The sequence below is a fragment of the Rutidosis leptorrhynchoides genome, chromosome 6, assembly GCF_046630445.1.
Source record: "Rutidosis leptorrhynchoides isolate AG116_Rl617_1_P2 chromosome 6, CSIRO_AGI_Rlap_v1, whole genome shotgun sequence".
NCBI classification, from domain to species: Eukaryota; Viridiplantae; Streptophyta; class Magnoliopsida; order Asterales; family Asteraceae; genus Rutidosis; species Rutidosis leptorrhynchoides.
Window position 1 is genome coordinate 6,378,387 of NC_092338.1, and position 19,949 is coordinate 6,398,335.

A 19,949-nucleotide genomic window follows, 5' to 3' on the forward strand; every position below is an offset into this window, starting at 1 on the left:
TTCATATGAATAGTAAATGAAACGAAATTAATTAATTTACTATTCACATGAAAGTGACATGATAGAAATTATTAATTATAAGTTTCATAAACTACCCCTGAAGTATTTGAGAAATACGACTTTATGATATTACTTAAATCAAATTCAATATCCTAAATTGGATTCTTTCAAAAAGTAAAATATTCACGGATTGATATAAGGTTCACGGGTGTTTCTAAAGTGTAATATATATTCCTTTCTTTTGCCTTCATAAGATGATACGAGAGAATTAAAAAGAGAGTAAGTAAGAATATCATTTTGAGTTCATAATATTAATCAAAGGTTGATTAATTATTACTTGGGTTTGGACTAGCATCCATTGACGTTGTTTGAAGTGTAGTGTGGACTATCCTAAGAGACGGTCATATTTTTGATCGTAAGTTTCTCTCCGTCTCATCAATTTCTCCAAGAAAGGTATATCGTTAACTCCTCTTTTATTTTATATTCATGACAATTATTATGGTGTAACTGGATCACTGGGAAAGATTAATTGTGTGCATGTTTCATTAAATAAGTGAAAATTTAATCTTGTATAAATTTTGTTCATAAAATAATTAAAGATTATTATTTTAACTATCCGCTGCGTTAATCTGATTTGGTAAAAGTACACACGATTTTTCAACAACATATTAATTTGTTGGGCTCATAAATCTGTTTGTATATAAAAAAAAATGGAGGTGAATGAATGATATTACAAGACAAAAGGAAGGAAAAAAAAAAAAAACAAATTTTAAACAAGCCGACCTCTAGTTTTTTTTTTTTTTTTTTTAAAAAAAAAAATGATTCAAGACGCGTAAATGGCCGACAACGATTTCTGGCCTTTCTAAAATCCACGCCGGAATCGACGCCGCTGGGATATCTAATCGATCAACCGTCCATTTGGAAAAATGATGAAACCGACCATCGACACTCTCACACTCCCTCTTACATAAAAACTTCCCCACAAAAATCAAGTACAACATGTCATTGACATGAATGGCACAATCTATTCTGGCTTTAAACTTACTATATTTGGTTTTTGATAAGTTGATAGATGCAGAGTAAATCCATAAATATTTTAATTTTAGCAAATTACTCCGTAAATTATTACGAGTATTACTGTATTATTCTTATTAATTATAAATTATTTATATTTATTAAATAAACTAGTATATTTAGTAGGAACACACCACGTATCAATCATGTCAGAAAGGCCCCATAGCCCATAGCTCTCCCATTGGGTTACATTGCCCTACCACTCTCCTATTTATTCCGGCCATCTGAGTCAGTCCCCGGCAGTCTTTGTCTCCATCTCGTGATTTTTATCCGGTGATTTTTCTGTTAGAAATAACTGGTTAAGAAAATGCAAAGTAGTCTCATATCATAAAGTAGTGATAGAAAGAAATGTATGTATAATAACATTAGGGGAACCATCAATTGTTTTTAGAGTATTGTGGAACTCATAACCTTATATGTTGTACATGTTGTTGGAACTAAAAGCATACTACACGTGATATCAGAGTTGGAGGAAGGAGTAAGTAAACGGGATGCAAGATGAAATTCGGTGATCGATAGCATGTAGCAAGTAGCATGTAAAAAGAAATAGTAGAGCACGGATGATCACCGATGCTCTCAAAGCAGCATGGATAGAAGCTTCTTCGGACAAGGGCAAGATGGGCAACCTCCCAGGGCCCACATATTTACGCAAAGGAGCATGGACACGGGTCGGTTAATGAAATGCAAAATGTCCCACATCTGAAAAGAAGCAAATAAATATATGCATATAAGCTTAGGAAGATCTTCCTCTATCATTAACTTGTTTTAACGATCCTACGTTTTTCTGAGGCCATCATTATTATTCTATTTCTATTTATTTCTATTTATATTTTTATATATATATATATACCCCACCCATCTTATCCTATGTTCTCTCACACACACATTTTACAAACATAATTCACACACATAATAGTACATATTACAACGTTCGCCACCATGAACAACCACGGCACCACCACCATCACCGGCGGCAATGATGCAAGCGTTTTTGAGAGACAACAAGAAAGAATGAAGTGGCAGCAAGAACAAAGCTTTTTAATAGTGAATGATCATCAACTTCCCAACATTATGTTATCATCCATGCAACCATTTCAGGGTTTGGTTGGAAATATTAAACCCGACCCGGGTATGGAAAATGGGTGGCCGAATTTTAGTAATGGGTGCGATGATCAGTTTCCACCATTAATGGCAGATCAAAATACATCAAAGAATTCAAGTTTAGTATCTTTGTCACCCAAGAAAAGGAAAGCTTGTGAGAATTTGAAGCTAAAGGTTGAATCTTTATTCATTTTTATGCTATAAAGATGATTGATCAAAAGTAGTAAAAATCTTATCTTTATTAATGGGTGACATTTATTTTTCTAGGAGGTTTCTAAAGAAAAGGAAGACAAAGATAAGAAAATAAAAGGGTGTTCTGAAGTAATTTCAACAGAAAATTCATCAAAAGGGAAATCTAAAGTTACAGAAATTAAAAAACAAGATTTTATTCATGTTCGAGCTCGTCGAGGACAAGCTACTGATAGCCATAGTTTGGCTGAGAGAGTACGATTTTCGCATATATATTCATATAGCATATTAGTGTCCATAAACAGGATGAACTATATGAAGTATTTTTATTTTTTAATTGATTGATTATATAATTATAATGTGTGCATGTATAGGTAAGAAGAGAGAAAATTAGTGAGAGAATGAAATATTTGCAAGAGTTAGTACCTGGCTGTAATAAGATCACTGGAAAAGCAGGAATGCTAGATGAAATCATCAATTATGTTCAATCTCTTCAAAAACAAGTAGAGGTAATCAAATTAAATCAATAGTAATAGTAATAGTAATAGTAATAGTAACAGTAACAGTAATAGTAATTTGTTAACTATAGTTTTTTCGAAATTAACCATTTTAGATATTTGGAATGTAACAGTTCTTGTCCATGAAGCTTGCTGCTCTTCATCCAAGACTAGATATCGACATCGATAACTTGATCACAAAAGAGGTTATTAACAAAAAATATTACTTGGGTTATTTTTTTACTAACAATTTGCTAACTTATGTTGTTATTTATCTCAGATGTTTGAGGTTTCAACACTTGGGTACTCGTCTGAAATGGAGAATTCTACATATTTTCATTTAAACTCGTTACTAGAAATGGGAAACAACCAGATTGACATGATGCTAAGAAAAAGCATTGGTGGTCCAGTTTCAATCCCTGAAACTTTTGTTGTTTCATCTAATTGTTATAATGTAATTCCATTTCAAGTTCCTTAATTTGATTAAAAATGTTTTTCTTGAGCTATTGAAACACTTAGTTTCTTATAAAGTTTTAATCTTTCTTTTTGTAGCAAATGCAGCCAAGTGTTAAATGGGATGCTGAATTACAAAATCCTTATAGAATGGAATTTCAACAAGAATCATCAGCATTACCATATCAACCCCAGAAAATTACAGGTAAAAACTAATTAAAAAAAGTTTGTTAAATTAACATTCAGTTTAATGTATTATTTATCTAACATATTAGAAGGGTCAAGCTCACATTTTTGGACAAAGAAAGTTAGTTGTTGGATATCTTTTCTGTATTCAATGTCTTCCACCAAATATGATTGCAGGGTTGTCAATTGAGGGATAATGCACTTTTCCATAAATGATACGGAGTACTACATTTTTATTTAACAATTATGTCTTGTACGTTTTTTAGGTTTTTATGAAGGAAGCAATTTGAAGATGGAGATGTAGACTTAAAGATCCGTTTTGAGAAACCTATTTTACAATTTTTTAAATCCAAATATTTACCAATCTTGTATCATTAGTCATTTTTCAATGTATATATACATATAAATTCATCACTGATCAAACCAAAATCGTCTGGTGTGAGTATATTTCGGGTTTGAGTGCTTGATTTGGGAAAATAGTAAGTCGAATGTTTTAACTCCAATAATTGTGCAAACCCCGATTTGGAATCTGGATTCCAAGGGCGTAAAACAATCGATTGAATTAACCTTATTCGATCGGAATCGAATAAGCTAATATCTAAGAGTGAGGATTAATTCCGACGATGATCGGAGCACCAGCCGGAATTGGTTTAACGACTGGAATAATGTTATCGTAATTGATTTGGGCAGAGTAACATTAATGCATCCAGTGTTTTTTCAATGAAATATCTTGTTTACGTATTTATAGATGTTTGAGAGGGGATGGTGACGTGGCACATGTCCCTTTCATGGTTGTAACAAACTTTGTCAATGCCGAGGGGTGACGTGACACCTGTCCTTTTCATGAGAATAACAGATCCTAACAAACTTCCCTAGATTCGCGGGCTGACGTGGCATGCAACTTGCTTGCATGCTTGTTCCATTGTCAGGTACTCGTTCCGGGATGAAGTGTCTGCTCCGGGACAGTGTACCTTCTCCGGGACGTCGTGCTTGTCCCGGGAGAGTATCCTTGTGTCGGGTCTCAATGCCGTGGATGCTGACGACATGTTGGTTCCGGCTAAGGCATCACGGTGATCTCAGTCTAGCCGGGAATGTTTTGCTTTCTATTTGTTCCAAGTGTTTCTTCACGGTTATAGTTATCATGACTGGCTGAATGACGCCGGCTACGTGTATGTCATCCGAGCTCTCACTCTAGCCATTCGCCCGGCGTGGTAAAGTTGCTGAGATGTCGTCGGATAGGTGTCGGGAAAGGGTCCGTATTCCGGGACGTGCGGTGCCGGGTAGGATCTTTGCCGAGATGCTTGCCTATTTTTGAGACGGATCATTATGCGTATCATTAAGTCCCCCCAGTTTGGTGGTGGTAGCCGGAACGGTACCGTCGCCAAACTTAGGAAATTGTGCCAAGCGCTTGAGTGGACGTGCATTAAATGCGTATGTCTCCTGAAAAGACGTTTTCTTTGCAACTGTGTTGTTTTTAGTGATTACGTTCCGTTTATCGATATCTTGAAACATTTTCCAATAGACAATTGTATGCTACTTTCATCATTGCTTCTTGTTTACTTTGTGGCTATAAATAGCTTCATTTTTCTCCTGAGTTTTTCACTTTTTACTTCCAACTATTCTACATTTGTGTCTTCAACACTGCTTCACTTTATAAATTCTTAGCCTTCGGAAATTGCCTTTCGATGTTATGAATAACCCCTTTGCTTGATTAATCATTGTTGTTGTTGTTGTTGTTGATGCTCGAAAGATTGGGTTGCCGTTATTCGCTGAGGCATTTTACTCACAGTATTGGCAAGTGTTTGTGTCTTTCCTTTTCTGTCTTCTCTTCTTGTGCTGCCTTCTTATTGCTGTTTTTTGTTTTGTTTCAGGCTTCGATTTGGATCTGAAGATTTGTTTTGAATCTTTGAATTTTTTCGAACATATTCCGCCCTCAACTGCGGATAGATTGGAAATTACCGAACGCCGATGGTCGTTCGATGTATCTTATGTCATCCGATTAGTCGCCGCGTTGCTGGATCTTCCGGACTCGAGGAATACGATTCGTCTGTGCTCGGATAACAATGTGCTATGCGCATCTCTTGCGAACGAAAGTTGTTTCTTGTGCTTCCGGTTGATTTCAAAACTCGAATCACGACCTGTGGGGCTGTCGGACATTTTTTCGTCTTGCGATCTTCCCAATACCAGCCGGGCCATGTTGGTGATTGCTCGTTGAGAGATTTTGATTTCTTTCAACATATGTGCCCATTTTCACTTCTTTTTGGGGGTGAGCTTTGACAGATCATATACGAGGGTTTCCTTTTGTTTGTACAAGATTTGATGATATTTTTGTGCTGAAACCATAGGTTGTTAGGGTTTTCAGCTTTTACACATGTAGCTTTCGTGCTTAGTAATGAAATGAACTGCGTTTGTCTTCTGTCTTGAAATAAACTTCTATGCAGGATATTGGTGGCACATACGCTTGATGAATTGTTTTTATTTTTGTCATTGTCTTCGTACTGACGTATTATGTCTTGAAAGATTTTTGTAACCGTGACTGTGGAGTTATCCGTGAATTCCCTTGACTTTCATTTTTGTGCTTTAAGACAAAAACCTGTCATAATATGCTCATATTTTCTATAGTACCGGGTGGCTTTTGTAAATTTAACCTTGGAGATTTAGTCAAGGGAAAATTTGAATTTACCGGGAGAGACGGGTTTGTTCGATCGTTCTCCGAGTTTGATGTCAACTGTGATGACCCAGAAATTTCGACTAAATTTAAACTTAATCTTTGTATGATTAACATTTCCGACACGATAAGCAAAGTCTGTAAAACTGAATCTCAAAATTTTTGAATTACTTTTATATATTTAAATACCCTTCGGTTGTTTTCGACGATTCGCGAACAATTATATGTAAATAGATACATATATACTATAACATGAAAAGGTAACAATGTATTAATTGTTTGATACCGTACATTAAACTTATTGGTTTAAATATCTATTTGAATGTATATGATAAGTTGAAATATTTATTATTAAAATTTATTTATAAATAACTTCCAATGTGTATTTAAAAACTGATTTATGTATATTAAAAAGATATATACATATATATAATAAACGATAGTAACATTCGTTTATTGATTCAATTGATATTTAGATAAGTTAACTAAAGCGTTTAAGATGAACCAGTTAAACACTAATTTGTTACAGTGTTTTCAAATTGCCACATTACTCAAAATGCTACAGTGTTTTCGAAAATCACTATTTGCTACAGTGTAATGACCCGCACTTTTTCGATCGTTCTATACTTATAAGATTAATATTTATATAAATTAAACCTTACCAACATGATAAGCAATCCAAATTGTTAAGATTTATGTTTTTGAAAAGAGTTTTACACAACGTTTGACCGTCTAGTTTGACCGATGATATCACGAACTATACAATATATGATAATTATACATACATATTTAACATGATCTCAGGATGTTTTAATATCTCATTTTGTATTAATAACAAAAAGTCATAAGTATATTTTGAAACTACTAACTTAAGTTTTCAAAACAATAACCATACGTAACGTTATTTGACATAAATACTGATGATTTATAATGTTTATACATATATCGTATAAGTAATGTATTTAATCATTTTTAAAGGGCTTTTATACATAAAACAATATAAGTATATTTACAAAAGATAGTTATATTTGAATTCTCGTTCCGTTTCCTCAATAATCCTATACGTATATCTAGGGTACTATACACAGCTTCTAGAAGTATTTACTATTGGTATATACCAATAGAAATCTTCAATTATTGGAATAATATGTCATTCATGACATAATAAATTTTAACTTATCTTAGATATTTTCACTAAAAACCAAATTTTCAAGCCTATAAATAAGCACCATTTCTAACTCATTTTTACACATTCATTTTCCAAATTTTACTTCCAATTTTCACACACACTTGCAAGAACTCTCTCAACTTTTATTTTACTACTTCTTTCCAGCAACTTTACATTTTAAACTTGAGGTAAAAACTCTACTTCAACTCTTTTTCAATTCATATATTTATAGCTATATATATAAGAGTTTATAAACTAGAACATAGTTTGAATGATTTCAAACTTGTTCGCAAACTAAATAGATCCTTCTAACTTAACTTTTAAAATACTTCAAGACCTGTAATATAACTTAAAAATATGCTAATTTAACAAGGTATAACTTGGTTTTTCAAAGAACACCTTAAAAACTGTTTTTATGACGTCGGGGTGCAACCGGGGGCTGTTTTGGGTTGGATAATTAAAAACCATCTTAAACTTTGAATTGGAGGTTTATTTTCTGGAAAAATGATTTTTACTATGAATATGATAACACATAAAAATTTCATGATTTAACTCAAAGTATAAGTATTTTTAGAAAAATAATCATTTAAGGTTGTTTACATGATGGAAAATGATTAACTTCATAAGTTTCACTAAAGTTTGACCTATGACCTGTGATTTCGAATACAAACTAAGGTATTTACAATTCATAGTCTTAAAGAGGGACTCGATCCAAGGAAGTGGCAAGTTGAATCAACGAAAACGGAGTTGTAACGAAGAAACTATGACCAAAACGAGATCGGATATCTAAGACTAGTTTGGCTACGAAAATAATTGGAGAAAATTAAATAAATCACATCTTTTTAAAATAACATGATATTTTATATATATGTACTCATAATTTAATTTTATATGGTTCAGGATCACCCGTAAACAATACGAGAAGATTAATCATAAGATCCCATGATTGTACGCAACACGTCATTTGACAACACCGGTACTTTATGTACGTAACACGTCATTTGACAACACCGGTACCATGGGTCAAGATTAATCTCGACCAATACATATACGATGGGGGTTTTTATTTATTTCATTGGGGGTTTATTAAACACCTAAAAATGAACCATTAAAATTGAATTACTAACATCGGACTGCTAACTACGGACTAAGAAATTATTAAAACTATTAAAAGTATAAAAAGTATATATGGGTGACGATTGTTTAAAATAGAAATATATTGATAAACTATATATGGATAGGTTTGTGATATCAATCGGAGACCAAGTCGAAATTACATATCTTCAAGACGAAAGTGAGTATATAGTCCCACTTTTAAACTCTAAATATTTCGGGATGAGAATACATGTATTTTATGTTTTACGTTATGGACACAAGTAACTGAAAAATATATTCTACGTTGAGTTGTACCACTGGCATACTTCCCTGTAGCTTGGTAACTAATATTTACAGCGGTATTGTAAACGCGAATCCTGTTGATAGATCTATCGGGCCTGACAACCCCAACCGGACTGGACGACCAGTATTCAACGGTTGCACAGTACTTCGTTTCGTGACTACACTTGGTACGGTGTAGTAAGATTTCATAATAAAGGGAATATGCGACGTGATTAAATGTTAAGTATGGTTACCAAGTGCTCAACCACTTAGAATATTTTTATTAAACTGTTTATATATGAAATCTTGTGGTCTATATATATATTGCTGCCGGCACTAAACCTATATCTCACCAACTTTATGTTGACGTTTTAAACATGTTTATTCTCAGGTGATAATTAGAAGTTTCCGCTGCATTATGTTGAATTTGAGCAGGATCTTGCGTACGCATATTTGTGTCAAAAATAAAACTGCATACCCGAGGATTTGTGTTGTAAAATATACTAGAAATCGTGTTGTTATCATTATTTGTAAAGTTTATAAGTCGAAGATTATCGCTAAACGATAATCATCTTTCTATTGTCTAAAGCTTGTATCAAAAATAAGATTTGTGGTTTGTAATGTAAAATATATGCAGTTTTCTTTTAAAAATGTCTCATATAGAGGTCAATACCTCGCAATGAAATCATACGTTATCTAACTCGTTCTTAGGGTTAAGGACGGGTTATGACATGTGGTATCAGAGCGGTGGTCTTAGCGAACCAGGTTTGCATTAGTGTGTCTAACTGATAAGTCGTTAGGATACATTAGTAAGTCTGGACTTTGACCGGGTCTGATTTCAAAAACCATTGCTTATCACTGTTGGTTAAAATTTATATGTAAATATTATGTAGTACTAATGAGTTAGTTGTGGTGTGATAGATGTCGGGCTCAAAACTTATTATCACATTCAGCGACTCCGAATCAGAATCTTCAGATGGTGTTCCAGTCATTAACCTATTCGATGACGAAAATAATATCTTTGGGGAAGACTCACAAATTCCGGATGAACCAACTATAGAAAATCTAGAAAGTGAACCCGAGGAGGAAAGTGAACCCGAGGAAATTACGAAAGACAAGTTCGAACAAGGAAAGAAACGAAAAGCTAATGAGTTAGAAAATTCAAATCCCGAGTTTAGGGAGGATGATGTGGCACCAACTCCACTAAACACTACCACCCCTATTCCCGCTATTCCTATTCGTGCTGTCTCGGCATCTAGTTCTTCAGCCCCACCGCCAAAATATAGGCAGACAGCTAGGATAAGCGTTAGGCCATTCATTGGAACTAAACGTCCTAGAAAATAGACCAAACGATGCGCTGCCGTATTAAACCATGGGATCATATAATGTTTTGTATAATATTATTAGTGTGGTTTGCTTAATTTTCGATGTAAGATAAGCATATGTAAAATAGTGAAGTGTGAAATGCAATAATTTTCCATGGTTAAGTATTATTTAGATTGTAGTAATCGGTTCGGTACTAAGCTATTAAGTATGAACATTAACGGGTAGGTACTACCCTAGATATAATTATAAAACGCTAATAAGAAGAAAAGGCTTTTATAATAATACCTGGTTCATATTATTAATAAGCTATAATGTACTGTAAATATACACTACATCTATAATATTCCATGTGAATAATTATTTTCTTTTCATTCTTATAGAAGAATATGGCGCGATTGAACCGAATGACGGAACAAGAAATCCAGGAACTCATCAATCAGCGAGTGAACGACAGAATGTTATGGGTCGAGGCTGTAAGAGGTGCTGCAGTTAACCCAAATCCTCGTGTGGGGTGCACTTACAAAACTTTTCAAGCTTGCAAGCCCTCATCATTCAGTGGAACAGAAGGACCGATCGATTTAACCCGGTGGATAGAAAAGATGGAAACTGTGTTCAAAATCAGTGGTTGTGTTGAAAAGGACATGACCAAATACGCATCGTGCACTTTACAAGATAGTGCACTCACGTGGTGGAAAAATTATGTGAAGGCTGTAGGAGGAGATGTAGCTTATGATACTCCGTGGGAAGAATTCAAAACAATGTTAATCAATGAATATTGTCCAAGGAACGAGGTTAGGAAGTTGGAAGATGAGTTACGAAGTCTGAAGGTTATTGGTACTGAAATCACCAACTACAATCAGCGATTCATGGAATTAGTTTTGCTATGTCCTGAATTGGTTCCAACCGAAGAACGGAAGATTGAAATGTACAAAGATGGTTTGCCCAAAAAGGTCAAGGCAAATGTTACAGCATCGAAACCTAAGACAATTCATGAAGCTATAACCATGGCAAACGAGCTAATGGATCAGGTCATTTTGGATAAGAAAGCATTCAATACTGATGTGAAGGTATCAGGTAACAAGAGAAAGTGGAATGGAAGCTATGATCGAGGTAATCAACAACAAACTTTTAAGAAACAAGAAACCCCGAAAGGTGCGGGTAGTGGTTCAGGTTTTGGTTACAAAGGACAAAGTCCTTTATGCAACCGATGTCACAAACATCACTTTGGTTACTGTAGTGTGGTATGCAACAAATGTAATCGACAGGGTCATCTTGCTGAAGATTGTAGGGCTCTCGTTACGAATACAAATGGTGCCAAGACTCCTGCCACCAACGCAAATAGAACTGCTTTGGCTACCATTACTTGTTTTGGGTGTGGAAAACAAGGCCACTATAAGAGCCAGTGCCCGAATCCAGAGAAGAATATCGGACCTGCACGAGGAAGAGCATTTGTTATTAATGCTAAAGAGGCATGTGAAGACCCGGAGCTTGTTACGGGTACGTTTACCATTAATAACTTATCCGCATCTATTATATTTGATACTGGTGCTGATAGAAGTTATGTGTGTAGAGACTTTCACGCTAAATTGAATTGTTCATCATTACCTCTCGATGCTAAGTACATGATTGAGTTAGCTAATGGTAAACTAATTAAAGCCGATAAAATTTGCCGTGATTGTAAAATAAATTTAGCCGGAGAAACGTTTAAAATTGACTTGATACCCGTAGAATTAGGAAGTTTTGATGTAATAGTCGGCATGGACTGGATGTCCAAAATAGGAGCTGAAGTTGTGTGCGCCAAGAAGGCAATTCGCATTCCTCGTAAGGATAAAACGCCAGTAATGATTTATGGAGAGAAGGGTAACTCAAAGCTAAAACTCATTAGTTATTTGAAAGCTCAAAAGTGCTTGAAGAAAGGGTGCTATGCTATCTTAGCACATGTTAATAAAGTCGAAACAAAGGAAAAAGTGAAGAGCATCAATGACGTGCCTGTGGCAAGAGATTTTCCTGAAGTCTTTCCGGAAAAGTTGCCGGGATTACCTCCATTTAGATCTGTAGAATTTCAAATAGATTTAGTACCAGGAGCTGCACCAGTGGCTCGTGCTCCATATAGACTTGCACCGTCCGAGTTAAAAGAACTTCAGAGTCAGTTAAAAGAATTACTGGATCATGGATTCATACGACCAAGTACTTCACCGTGGGGAGCTCCGATTCTATTTGTTAAAAAGAAAGATGGATCTTTTAGGATGTGTATAGATTATCGTGAATTAAATAAGTTAACTATCAAGAATCGGTATCCACTACCGAGAATTGACGACTTATTTGATCAACTCCAAGGATCATGTGTGTACTCAAAAATTGACTTAAGGTCGGGCTATCATCAATTACGTGTCAAAGAAGAAGATATACCGAAAACTGCTTTTCGGACACGTTATGGTCATTACGAATTTTTGGTTATGCCGTTTGGATTGACGAATGCGCCAGCTGTATTCATGGACCTCATGAATCGAGTTTGTAGTCCGTATTTAGATGAGTTTGTTATCGTTTTCATTGATGATATTCTTATCTATTCCAAGAGTGAGCAAGAGCATGAAGAGCATTTAAGGTTGATATTAGAGTTGTTGAGAAAAGAACAACTATATGCTAAATTTTCTAAGTGTGCTTTTTGGTTGAAAGAAGTTCAATTTCTTGGCCACGTTGTTAGTAGCAAAGGAATCCAGGTTGATCCAGCAAAAACTGAAGCCATTGAAAAATGGGAGACTCCTAAGACACCAACGCAGATACGTCAATTTTTGGGTTTAGCCGGTTATTATAGAAGGTTTATTCAAGATTTTTCCCGAATAGCTAAGCCGTTGACAGCGTTAACGCGAAAAGGGAAGAAATATGAATGGACTTCTGAGCAGGAGAGTGCATTTCAATTACTAAAGAAGAAGTTAACTACGGCGCCTATTTTATCGTTACCAGAAGGGAACGATGATTTTGAAATATATTGTGACGCTTCGCGACAAGGTTTTGGTTGCGTTCTTATGCAACGAAAGAAAGTTATTGCATACGCATCCCGACAATTGAAGATTCACGAGCGGAATTACACGACGCATGATCTAGAACTGGGAGCAGTCGTGTTTGCATTGAAGATATGGAGACACTACTTGTATGGGGTTAAATGCACTGTGTTTACTGATCATAAAAGCCTTCAACATATTTTTGATCAGAAACAGCTGAACATGAGACAACGTAGGTGGGTCGAGTTAATAAACGACTATGATTGTGAAATTCGTTATCATCCCGGGAAGGCGAACGTGGTGGCCGATGCTTTAAGCAGAAAGGAACGAGAACCAATTCGAGTACGAGCGATGAACATAAAAATTCGCATGAATCTCAACTCACAAATCAAAGAAGTTCAACGAGAAGCACTTACTAAAGAAAATATAGGAAATGAAATAATGAAGAAGTATGAGAAGCAACTCGTTATGCGGGAAGATGGAATTCGATATTTTGCAAATCGTATTTGGGTACCGAAGTTGGGTGGATTAAGGAAGTTGATATTAAATGAGGCACATAAGACAAGATACTCGATACATCCTGGAGTTGGAAAGATGTACCAAGATCTTAAGACACATTATTGGTGGCCTAATTTAAAGACAGACATTGCAACATATGTTGGGGAATGTTTAACTTGTTCCAAAGTCAAAGCTGAACACCAGAAGCCGTCAGGGTTACTTCAACAACCAGAAATCCCAGAATGGAAATGGGATGGTATTACCATGGATTTCATCACGAAGTTACCAAAGACTGCCTGGGGATACGACACCATTTGGGTGATTGTTGATCGTCTCACCAAGTCTGCACACTTCTTGCCTATAAAGGAAACGGATAGAATGGAGAAACTATTACGATTGTATATAAAGGAAGTTGTTTCAAGGCATGGAATACCTATTTCCATTATATCCGATCGTGATAGTAGATTTACATCAAAGTTCTGGCAATCACTACAGGAGGCCCTAGGAACTCGTTTGGATATGAGTACCGCGTATCATCCGCAAACTGACGGGCAGAGTGAAAGAACGATTCAGACTCTTGAAGACATGCTCAGGGCATGTGTGATCGATTTTGGAAACGGATGGGATAAATATCTACCATTAGCAGAATTCTTGTATAATAATAGTTATCATGCGAGCATTAAAGCTGCGCCATTCGAAGCATTGTACGGAAGGAAGTGTAGATCTCCTATTTGTTGGAATGAAGTAGGAGATCGACAATTAACTGGTCCCGAGATCATACACGAAACGACTGAGAAGATAGTACAAATCAAGGAGAGATTGAAAACAGCCCGTAGTCGCCAAAAGAGCTACGCCGATGTTCGAAGGAAACCATTAGAGTTTCAGATCGGTGACATGGTTATGTTAAAGGTGTCACCTTGGAAAGGTGTAATACGTTTTGGAAAAAGGGGTAAACTAAACCCAAGGTATGTAGGCCCGTTCAAGATCATCGAACGCATTGGACCGGTAGCTTATCGACTCGAGTTACCGCAACAACTCGCCGGAGTACATAATACCTTTCACGTCTCAAACCTTAAGAAGTGTCTTGCAAAGGAAGACCTCACCATTCCTCTTGAAGAAATCCATGTCGACGATAAACTACAATTCATCGAAGAACCAATCGAAATCATGGATCGTGAAGTTAAACGGCTCAAGCAGAGCAACATACCGATCGTTAAGGTTCGTTGGAATGCTCGAAGGGGTCCCGAGTTTACTTGGGAACGAGAGGATCAAATGAAACAAAAATATCCACACTTGTTTTCCGATGACGCAAAATAGGTACAATTTTAAAATTTCGGGACGAAATTTATTTAACGGGTAGGTACTGTAATGACCCGCACTTTTTCGATCGTTCTATACTTATAAGATTAATATTTATATAAATTAAACCTTACCAACATGTCATAACCCGTCCTTAACCATAAGAACGTGTTAGATAACGTATGATTTCATTGCGAGGTATTGACCTCTATATGCGACATTTTTAAAAGAGAAACTGCAAATATTATACATTACAAACCATAACCATTATTTTTTGTTACAAACTTTAGACAATAAAAAGATGATTATCGTTTATCGATAATCTTCGACTTACAAACTTTACATATAATGATAACAACACGATTTCGAGCATATTTTACAACACAAATCCTTGGGTATGCAGTTTTATTTTTGACACAAATATGCGTACGCAAGATCCTGCTCAAATTCAACATAATGCAGCGGAAGCTTTAGTAATCACCTGAGAATAGACATGTTTTAAAAGGTCAACATAAAGTTGGTGAGATATAGGTTTAATGCCGGCAGCAATATATATATATAGACCACAAGATTTCGTATATAAACAGTTTAATAAAAATATTCTAAGTGGTTGAGCACTTGGTAACCATACTTAACATTTAATCACGTCGCATATTCCCTTTATTATGAAATCTTACTACACCGTACCAAGTGTAGTCACGAAACGAAGTACTGTGCAACCGTTGAATACTGGTCGTCCAGTCCGGTTGGGGTTGTCAGGCCCGATAGATCTATCAACAGGATTCGCGTTTACAATACCGCTGTAAATAACAGTTACCAAGCTACAGGGAAGTATGCCAGTGGTACAACTCAACGTAGAATATATTTTTCAGTTACTTGTGTCCATAACGTAAAACATAAAATATATGTATTCTCATCCCGAAATATTTAGAGTTTAAAAGTGGGACTATATACTCACTTTCGTCTTGAAGATATATATATAATTTGACTTGGTCTCCGGTTGATATCACGAACCTATCCATATATAATATATCAATACCTTTTCTTTTTAAACAAACGTCACATATATATACTTGTTATACTTTTAATACTTTGAATAATTCCTTAGTCCGTAGTTAGCAGTTCGTTGTTAGTAATTCAATTTTAATGGTTCATTTTTAGATGTTTAATATACCCGCAATGAAATAAATAAAACCCCCAACGAAATAAATAAAACCCCATCGTATATGTATTGGTCGAGATTAATCTTGACCCATGGTACCGGTGTTGTCAAATGACGTGTTGCGTACATAAAGTACCGGTGTTGTCAAATGACGTGTTGCGTACAATCATGGGATCTTATGATTAATCTTCTCGTGTTGTTTACGGGTGATCCTGAACCATATAAAATTGAATTATAAGTACATATATATAAAATATCATGTTAACTTAAAAAGATGTGATTTATTTAATTTTTTCCCAATTATTTTCGTGGCTAAACTAGTCTTGGATATCCGATTTTGTTTCGGTCATAGTTTCTTCGTTACAACTCCGTTTTCGTTGATTCAACTTGCCATCTCCTTGGATCGAGTCCCTCTTTAAGACTATGAACTATAAATACCTTAGTTTGTATTCAAAATCACACGGCATAGGTCAAACTTTAGTGAAACTTATGAAGTTAATCATTTTCCATCATGTAAACAACCTCAAATGATTATTTTTCTAAAAATACTTATACTTTGAGTTAAATCATGAAATTTTTATGTGTTATCATATTCATAGTAAAAATCATTTTTCCAGAAAATAAACCTCCAATTCAAAGTTTAAGATGGTTTTTAATTATCCAACCCAAAACAGCCCCCGGTTGCACTCCGACGTCGTAAATTCAGTTTTTAAGGTGTTCTTTGAAAAACCAAGTTATACCTTGTTAAGTTAGCATATAATTAATATATGTTATAGGTCTTGAAGTATTTTAAAAGTTAAGTTAGAAGGATCTATTTAGTTTGCGAACAAGTTTGAAATCATTCAAACTATGTTCTAGTTTATAAACTCTTATATATATAGCTTTAAATATATGAATTGAAAAAGAGTTGAAGTAGAGTTTTTACCTCAAGTTTAAAATGTAAAGTTGCTGGAAAGAAGTAGTAAAATAAAAGTTGAGAGAGTTCTTGCAAGTGTGTGTGAAAATTGGAAGTAAAATTTGGAAAATGAATGTGTAAAAATGAGTTAGAAATGGTGCTTATTTATAGGCTTGAAAATTTGGTTTTTAGTGAAAATATCTAAGATAAGTTAAAATTTATTATGTCATGAATGACATATTATTCCAATAATTGAAGATTTCTATTGGTATATACCAATAGTAAATACTTCTAGAAGCTGTGTATAGTACCCTAGATATACGTATAGGATTATTGAGGAAACGGAACGAGAATTCAAATATAACTATCTTTTGTAAATATACTTATATTGTTTTATGTATAAAAGCCCTTTAAAAATGATTAAATACATTACTTATACGATATATGTATAAACATTATAAATCATCAGTATTTATGTCAAATAACGTTACGTAGGTTATTGTTTTGAAAACTTAAGTTAGTAGTTTCAAAATATACTTATGACTTTTTGTTATTAATACAAAATGAGATATTAAAACATCCTAGATCATGTTAAATATGTATGTATAATTATCATATATTGTATAGTTCGTGATATCATCGGTCAAACTAGACGGTCAAACGTTGTGTAAAACTCTTTTCAAAAACATAAGTCTCAACAATTTGGATTGCTTATCATGTTGGTAAGGTTTAATTTATGTAAATATTAATCTCATAAGTATAGAACGATCGGAAAAGTGCGGGTCGTTACAGTACCTACCCGTTAAATAAATTTCGTCCCGAAATTTTAAAATTGTACCTATTTTGCGTCATCGAGAAACAAGTGTGGATACTTTTGTTTCATCTGATCCTCTCGTTCCCAAGTAAACTCAGGACCTCTTCGAGCATTCCAACGAACCTTAACGATTGGTATGTTGCTCTGCTTGAGCTGTTTAACTTCACGATCCATGATTTCGATTGGTTCTTCGATGAATTGTAGTTTCTCATCGACATGGATTTCTTCAAGAGGAATGGTGAGGTCTTCCTTTGCAAGACACTTCTTAAGGTTTGAGACGTGAAAGGTATTGTGTACTCCGGCGAGTTGTTGCGGTAACTCGAGTCGATAAGCTACCGGTCCAATGCGTCCGATGATCTTGAACGGGCCTACATATCTTGGGTTCAGTTTACCTCTTTTACCGAAACGTATTACACCTTTCCAAGGTGACACCTTTAGCATAACCATGTCCCCAATCTGAAACTCTAATGGTTTCCTTCGGACATCGGCGTAGCTCTTTTGGCGACTTCGGGCTGTTTTCAATCTCTCCTTGATTTGTACTATCTTCTCAGTCGTTTCGTGTATGATCTCGGGACCAGTTAATTGTCGATCTCCTACTTCATTCCAACAGATAGGAGATCTACACTTCCTTCCATACAATGCTTCGAATGGTGCAGCTTTAATGCTTGCATGATAACTATTATTATACGAAAATTTTGCTAACGGTAGATACTTATCCCATCCGTTTCCAAAATCGATCACACATGCCCTGAGCATGTCTTCAAGAGTCTGAATCGTTCTTTCACTCTGCCCGTTGGTTTGCGGATGATATGCGGTACTCATATCTAAACGAGTTCCTAGTGCCTCCTGCAGTGATTGCCAGAACTTTGAGGTAAATCTACTATCACAATCGGATATAATGGAAATAGGTATTCCATGCCTTGAAACAATTTCCTTTATATACAATCGTAATAGTTTCTCCATTCTATCCGTTTCCTTTATAGGCAAGAAATGGGCAGATTTGGTAAGACGATCAACAATCACCCAAATGGTGTCGTATCCCCAGGCAGTCTTTGGTAACTTCGTGATGAAATCCATGGTAATACCATCCCATTTCCATTCTGGGATTTCTGGTTGTTGAAGTAACCCTGATGGTTTCTGGTGTTCTGCCTTGACCTTGGAACAAGTTAAACACTCCCCAACATATGTTGCAACGTCTGTCTTTAAGTTAGGCCACCAATAATGTGTCTTAAGATCTTGATACATCTTTCCAACTCCAGGATGTATCGAGTATCTTGTCTTATGTGCCTCGTTCAATATCAACTTCCTTAATCCACCCAACTTCGGTACCCAAATACGGTTTGCAAAATATCGAATTCCATCTTCCCGTATAACGAGTTGCTTCTCATACTTCTTCATTATTTCATTTCCTATATTTTCTTTAGTAAGTGCTTCTCGTTGAACTTCTTTGATTTGTGAGTTGAGATTCATGCGAATTTTTATGTTCATCGCTCGTACTCGAATTGGTTCTCGTTCCTTTCTGCTTAGTGCGTCAGCCACCACATTCGCTTTCCCGGGATGATAACGAATTTCACAATCATAGTCGTTTATTAACTCGACCCACCTACGTTGCCTCATGTTCAGCTGTTTCTGATCAAAAATATGTTGAAGACTTTTATGATCAGTAAACACAGTGCATCTAACCCCATATAAGTAGTGTCTCCATATCTTTAACGCAAACACGACTGCTCCCAGTTCTAGATCATGCGTCGTATAATTCCGCTCGTGAATCTTCAATTGTCGAGATGCGTATGCAATAACTTTCTTTCGTTGCATAAGAACACAACCAAAACCTTGTCGCGAAGCGTCACAATATATTTCAAAATCATCGTTCCCTTCAGGTAACGATAAAATAGGCGCCGTAGTTAACTTCTTCTTCAGTAATTGAAATGCGTTCTCCTGCTCCGAGGTCCATTCATATTTCTTCCCTTTTTGCGTTAATGCTGTCAACGGCTTAGCTATTCGGGAAAAATCTTGAATAAACCTTCTATAATAACCGGCTAAACCCAAAAATTGGCGTATCTGCATTGGTGTTTTAGGAGTCTCCCATTTTTCAATGGCTTCAATTTTTGCTGGATCAACCTGAATTCCTTTGCTACTAACAACGTGGCCAAGAAATTGCACTTCTTTCAACCAGAAAGCACACTTAGAAAATTTAGCGTATAGCTGTTCTTTTCTCAACAACTCTAATATCAACCTTA

At 35.4% G+C, this 19,949-nt stretch overlaps 1 protein-coding gene across 1 annotated transcript; it reads left to right on the top strand.

The window, feature by feature from the left end:
* The first annotated feature begins 1,907 nt into the window (after positions 1–1,907).
* On the top strand, positions 1,908–3,929 carry LOC139853148 (transcription factor bHLH63-like). The gene is made up of 7 exons (XM_071842524.1): positions 1,908–2,349; positions 2,443–2,619; positions 2,739–2,873; positions 2,996–3,067; positions 3,142–3,315; positions 3,414–3,519; positions 3,767–3,929. The coding sequence occupies exons 1-7, from the start codon at positions 2,014–2,016 to the stop codon at positions 3,802–3,804; spliced, it is 1,038 nt and encodes a 345-aa protein (XP_071698625.1). The 5' UTR covers positions 1,908–2,013; the 3' UTR covers positions 3,805–3,929.
* The last annotated feature ends 16,020 nt before the right edge of the window (positions 3,930–19,949 follow it).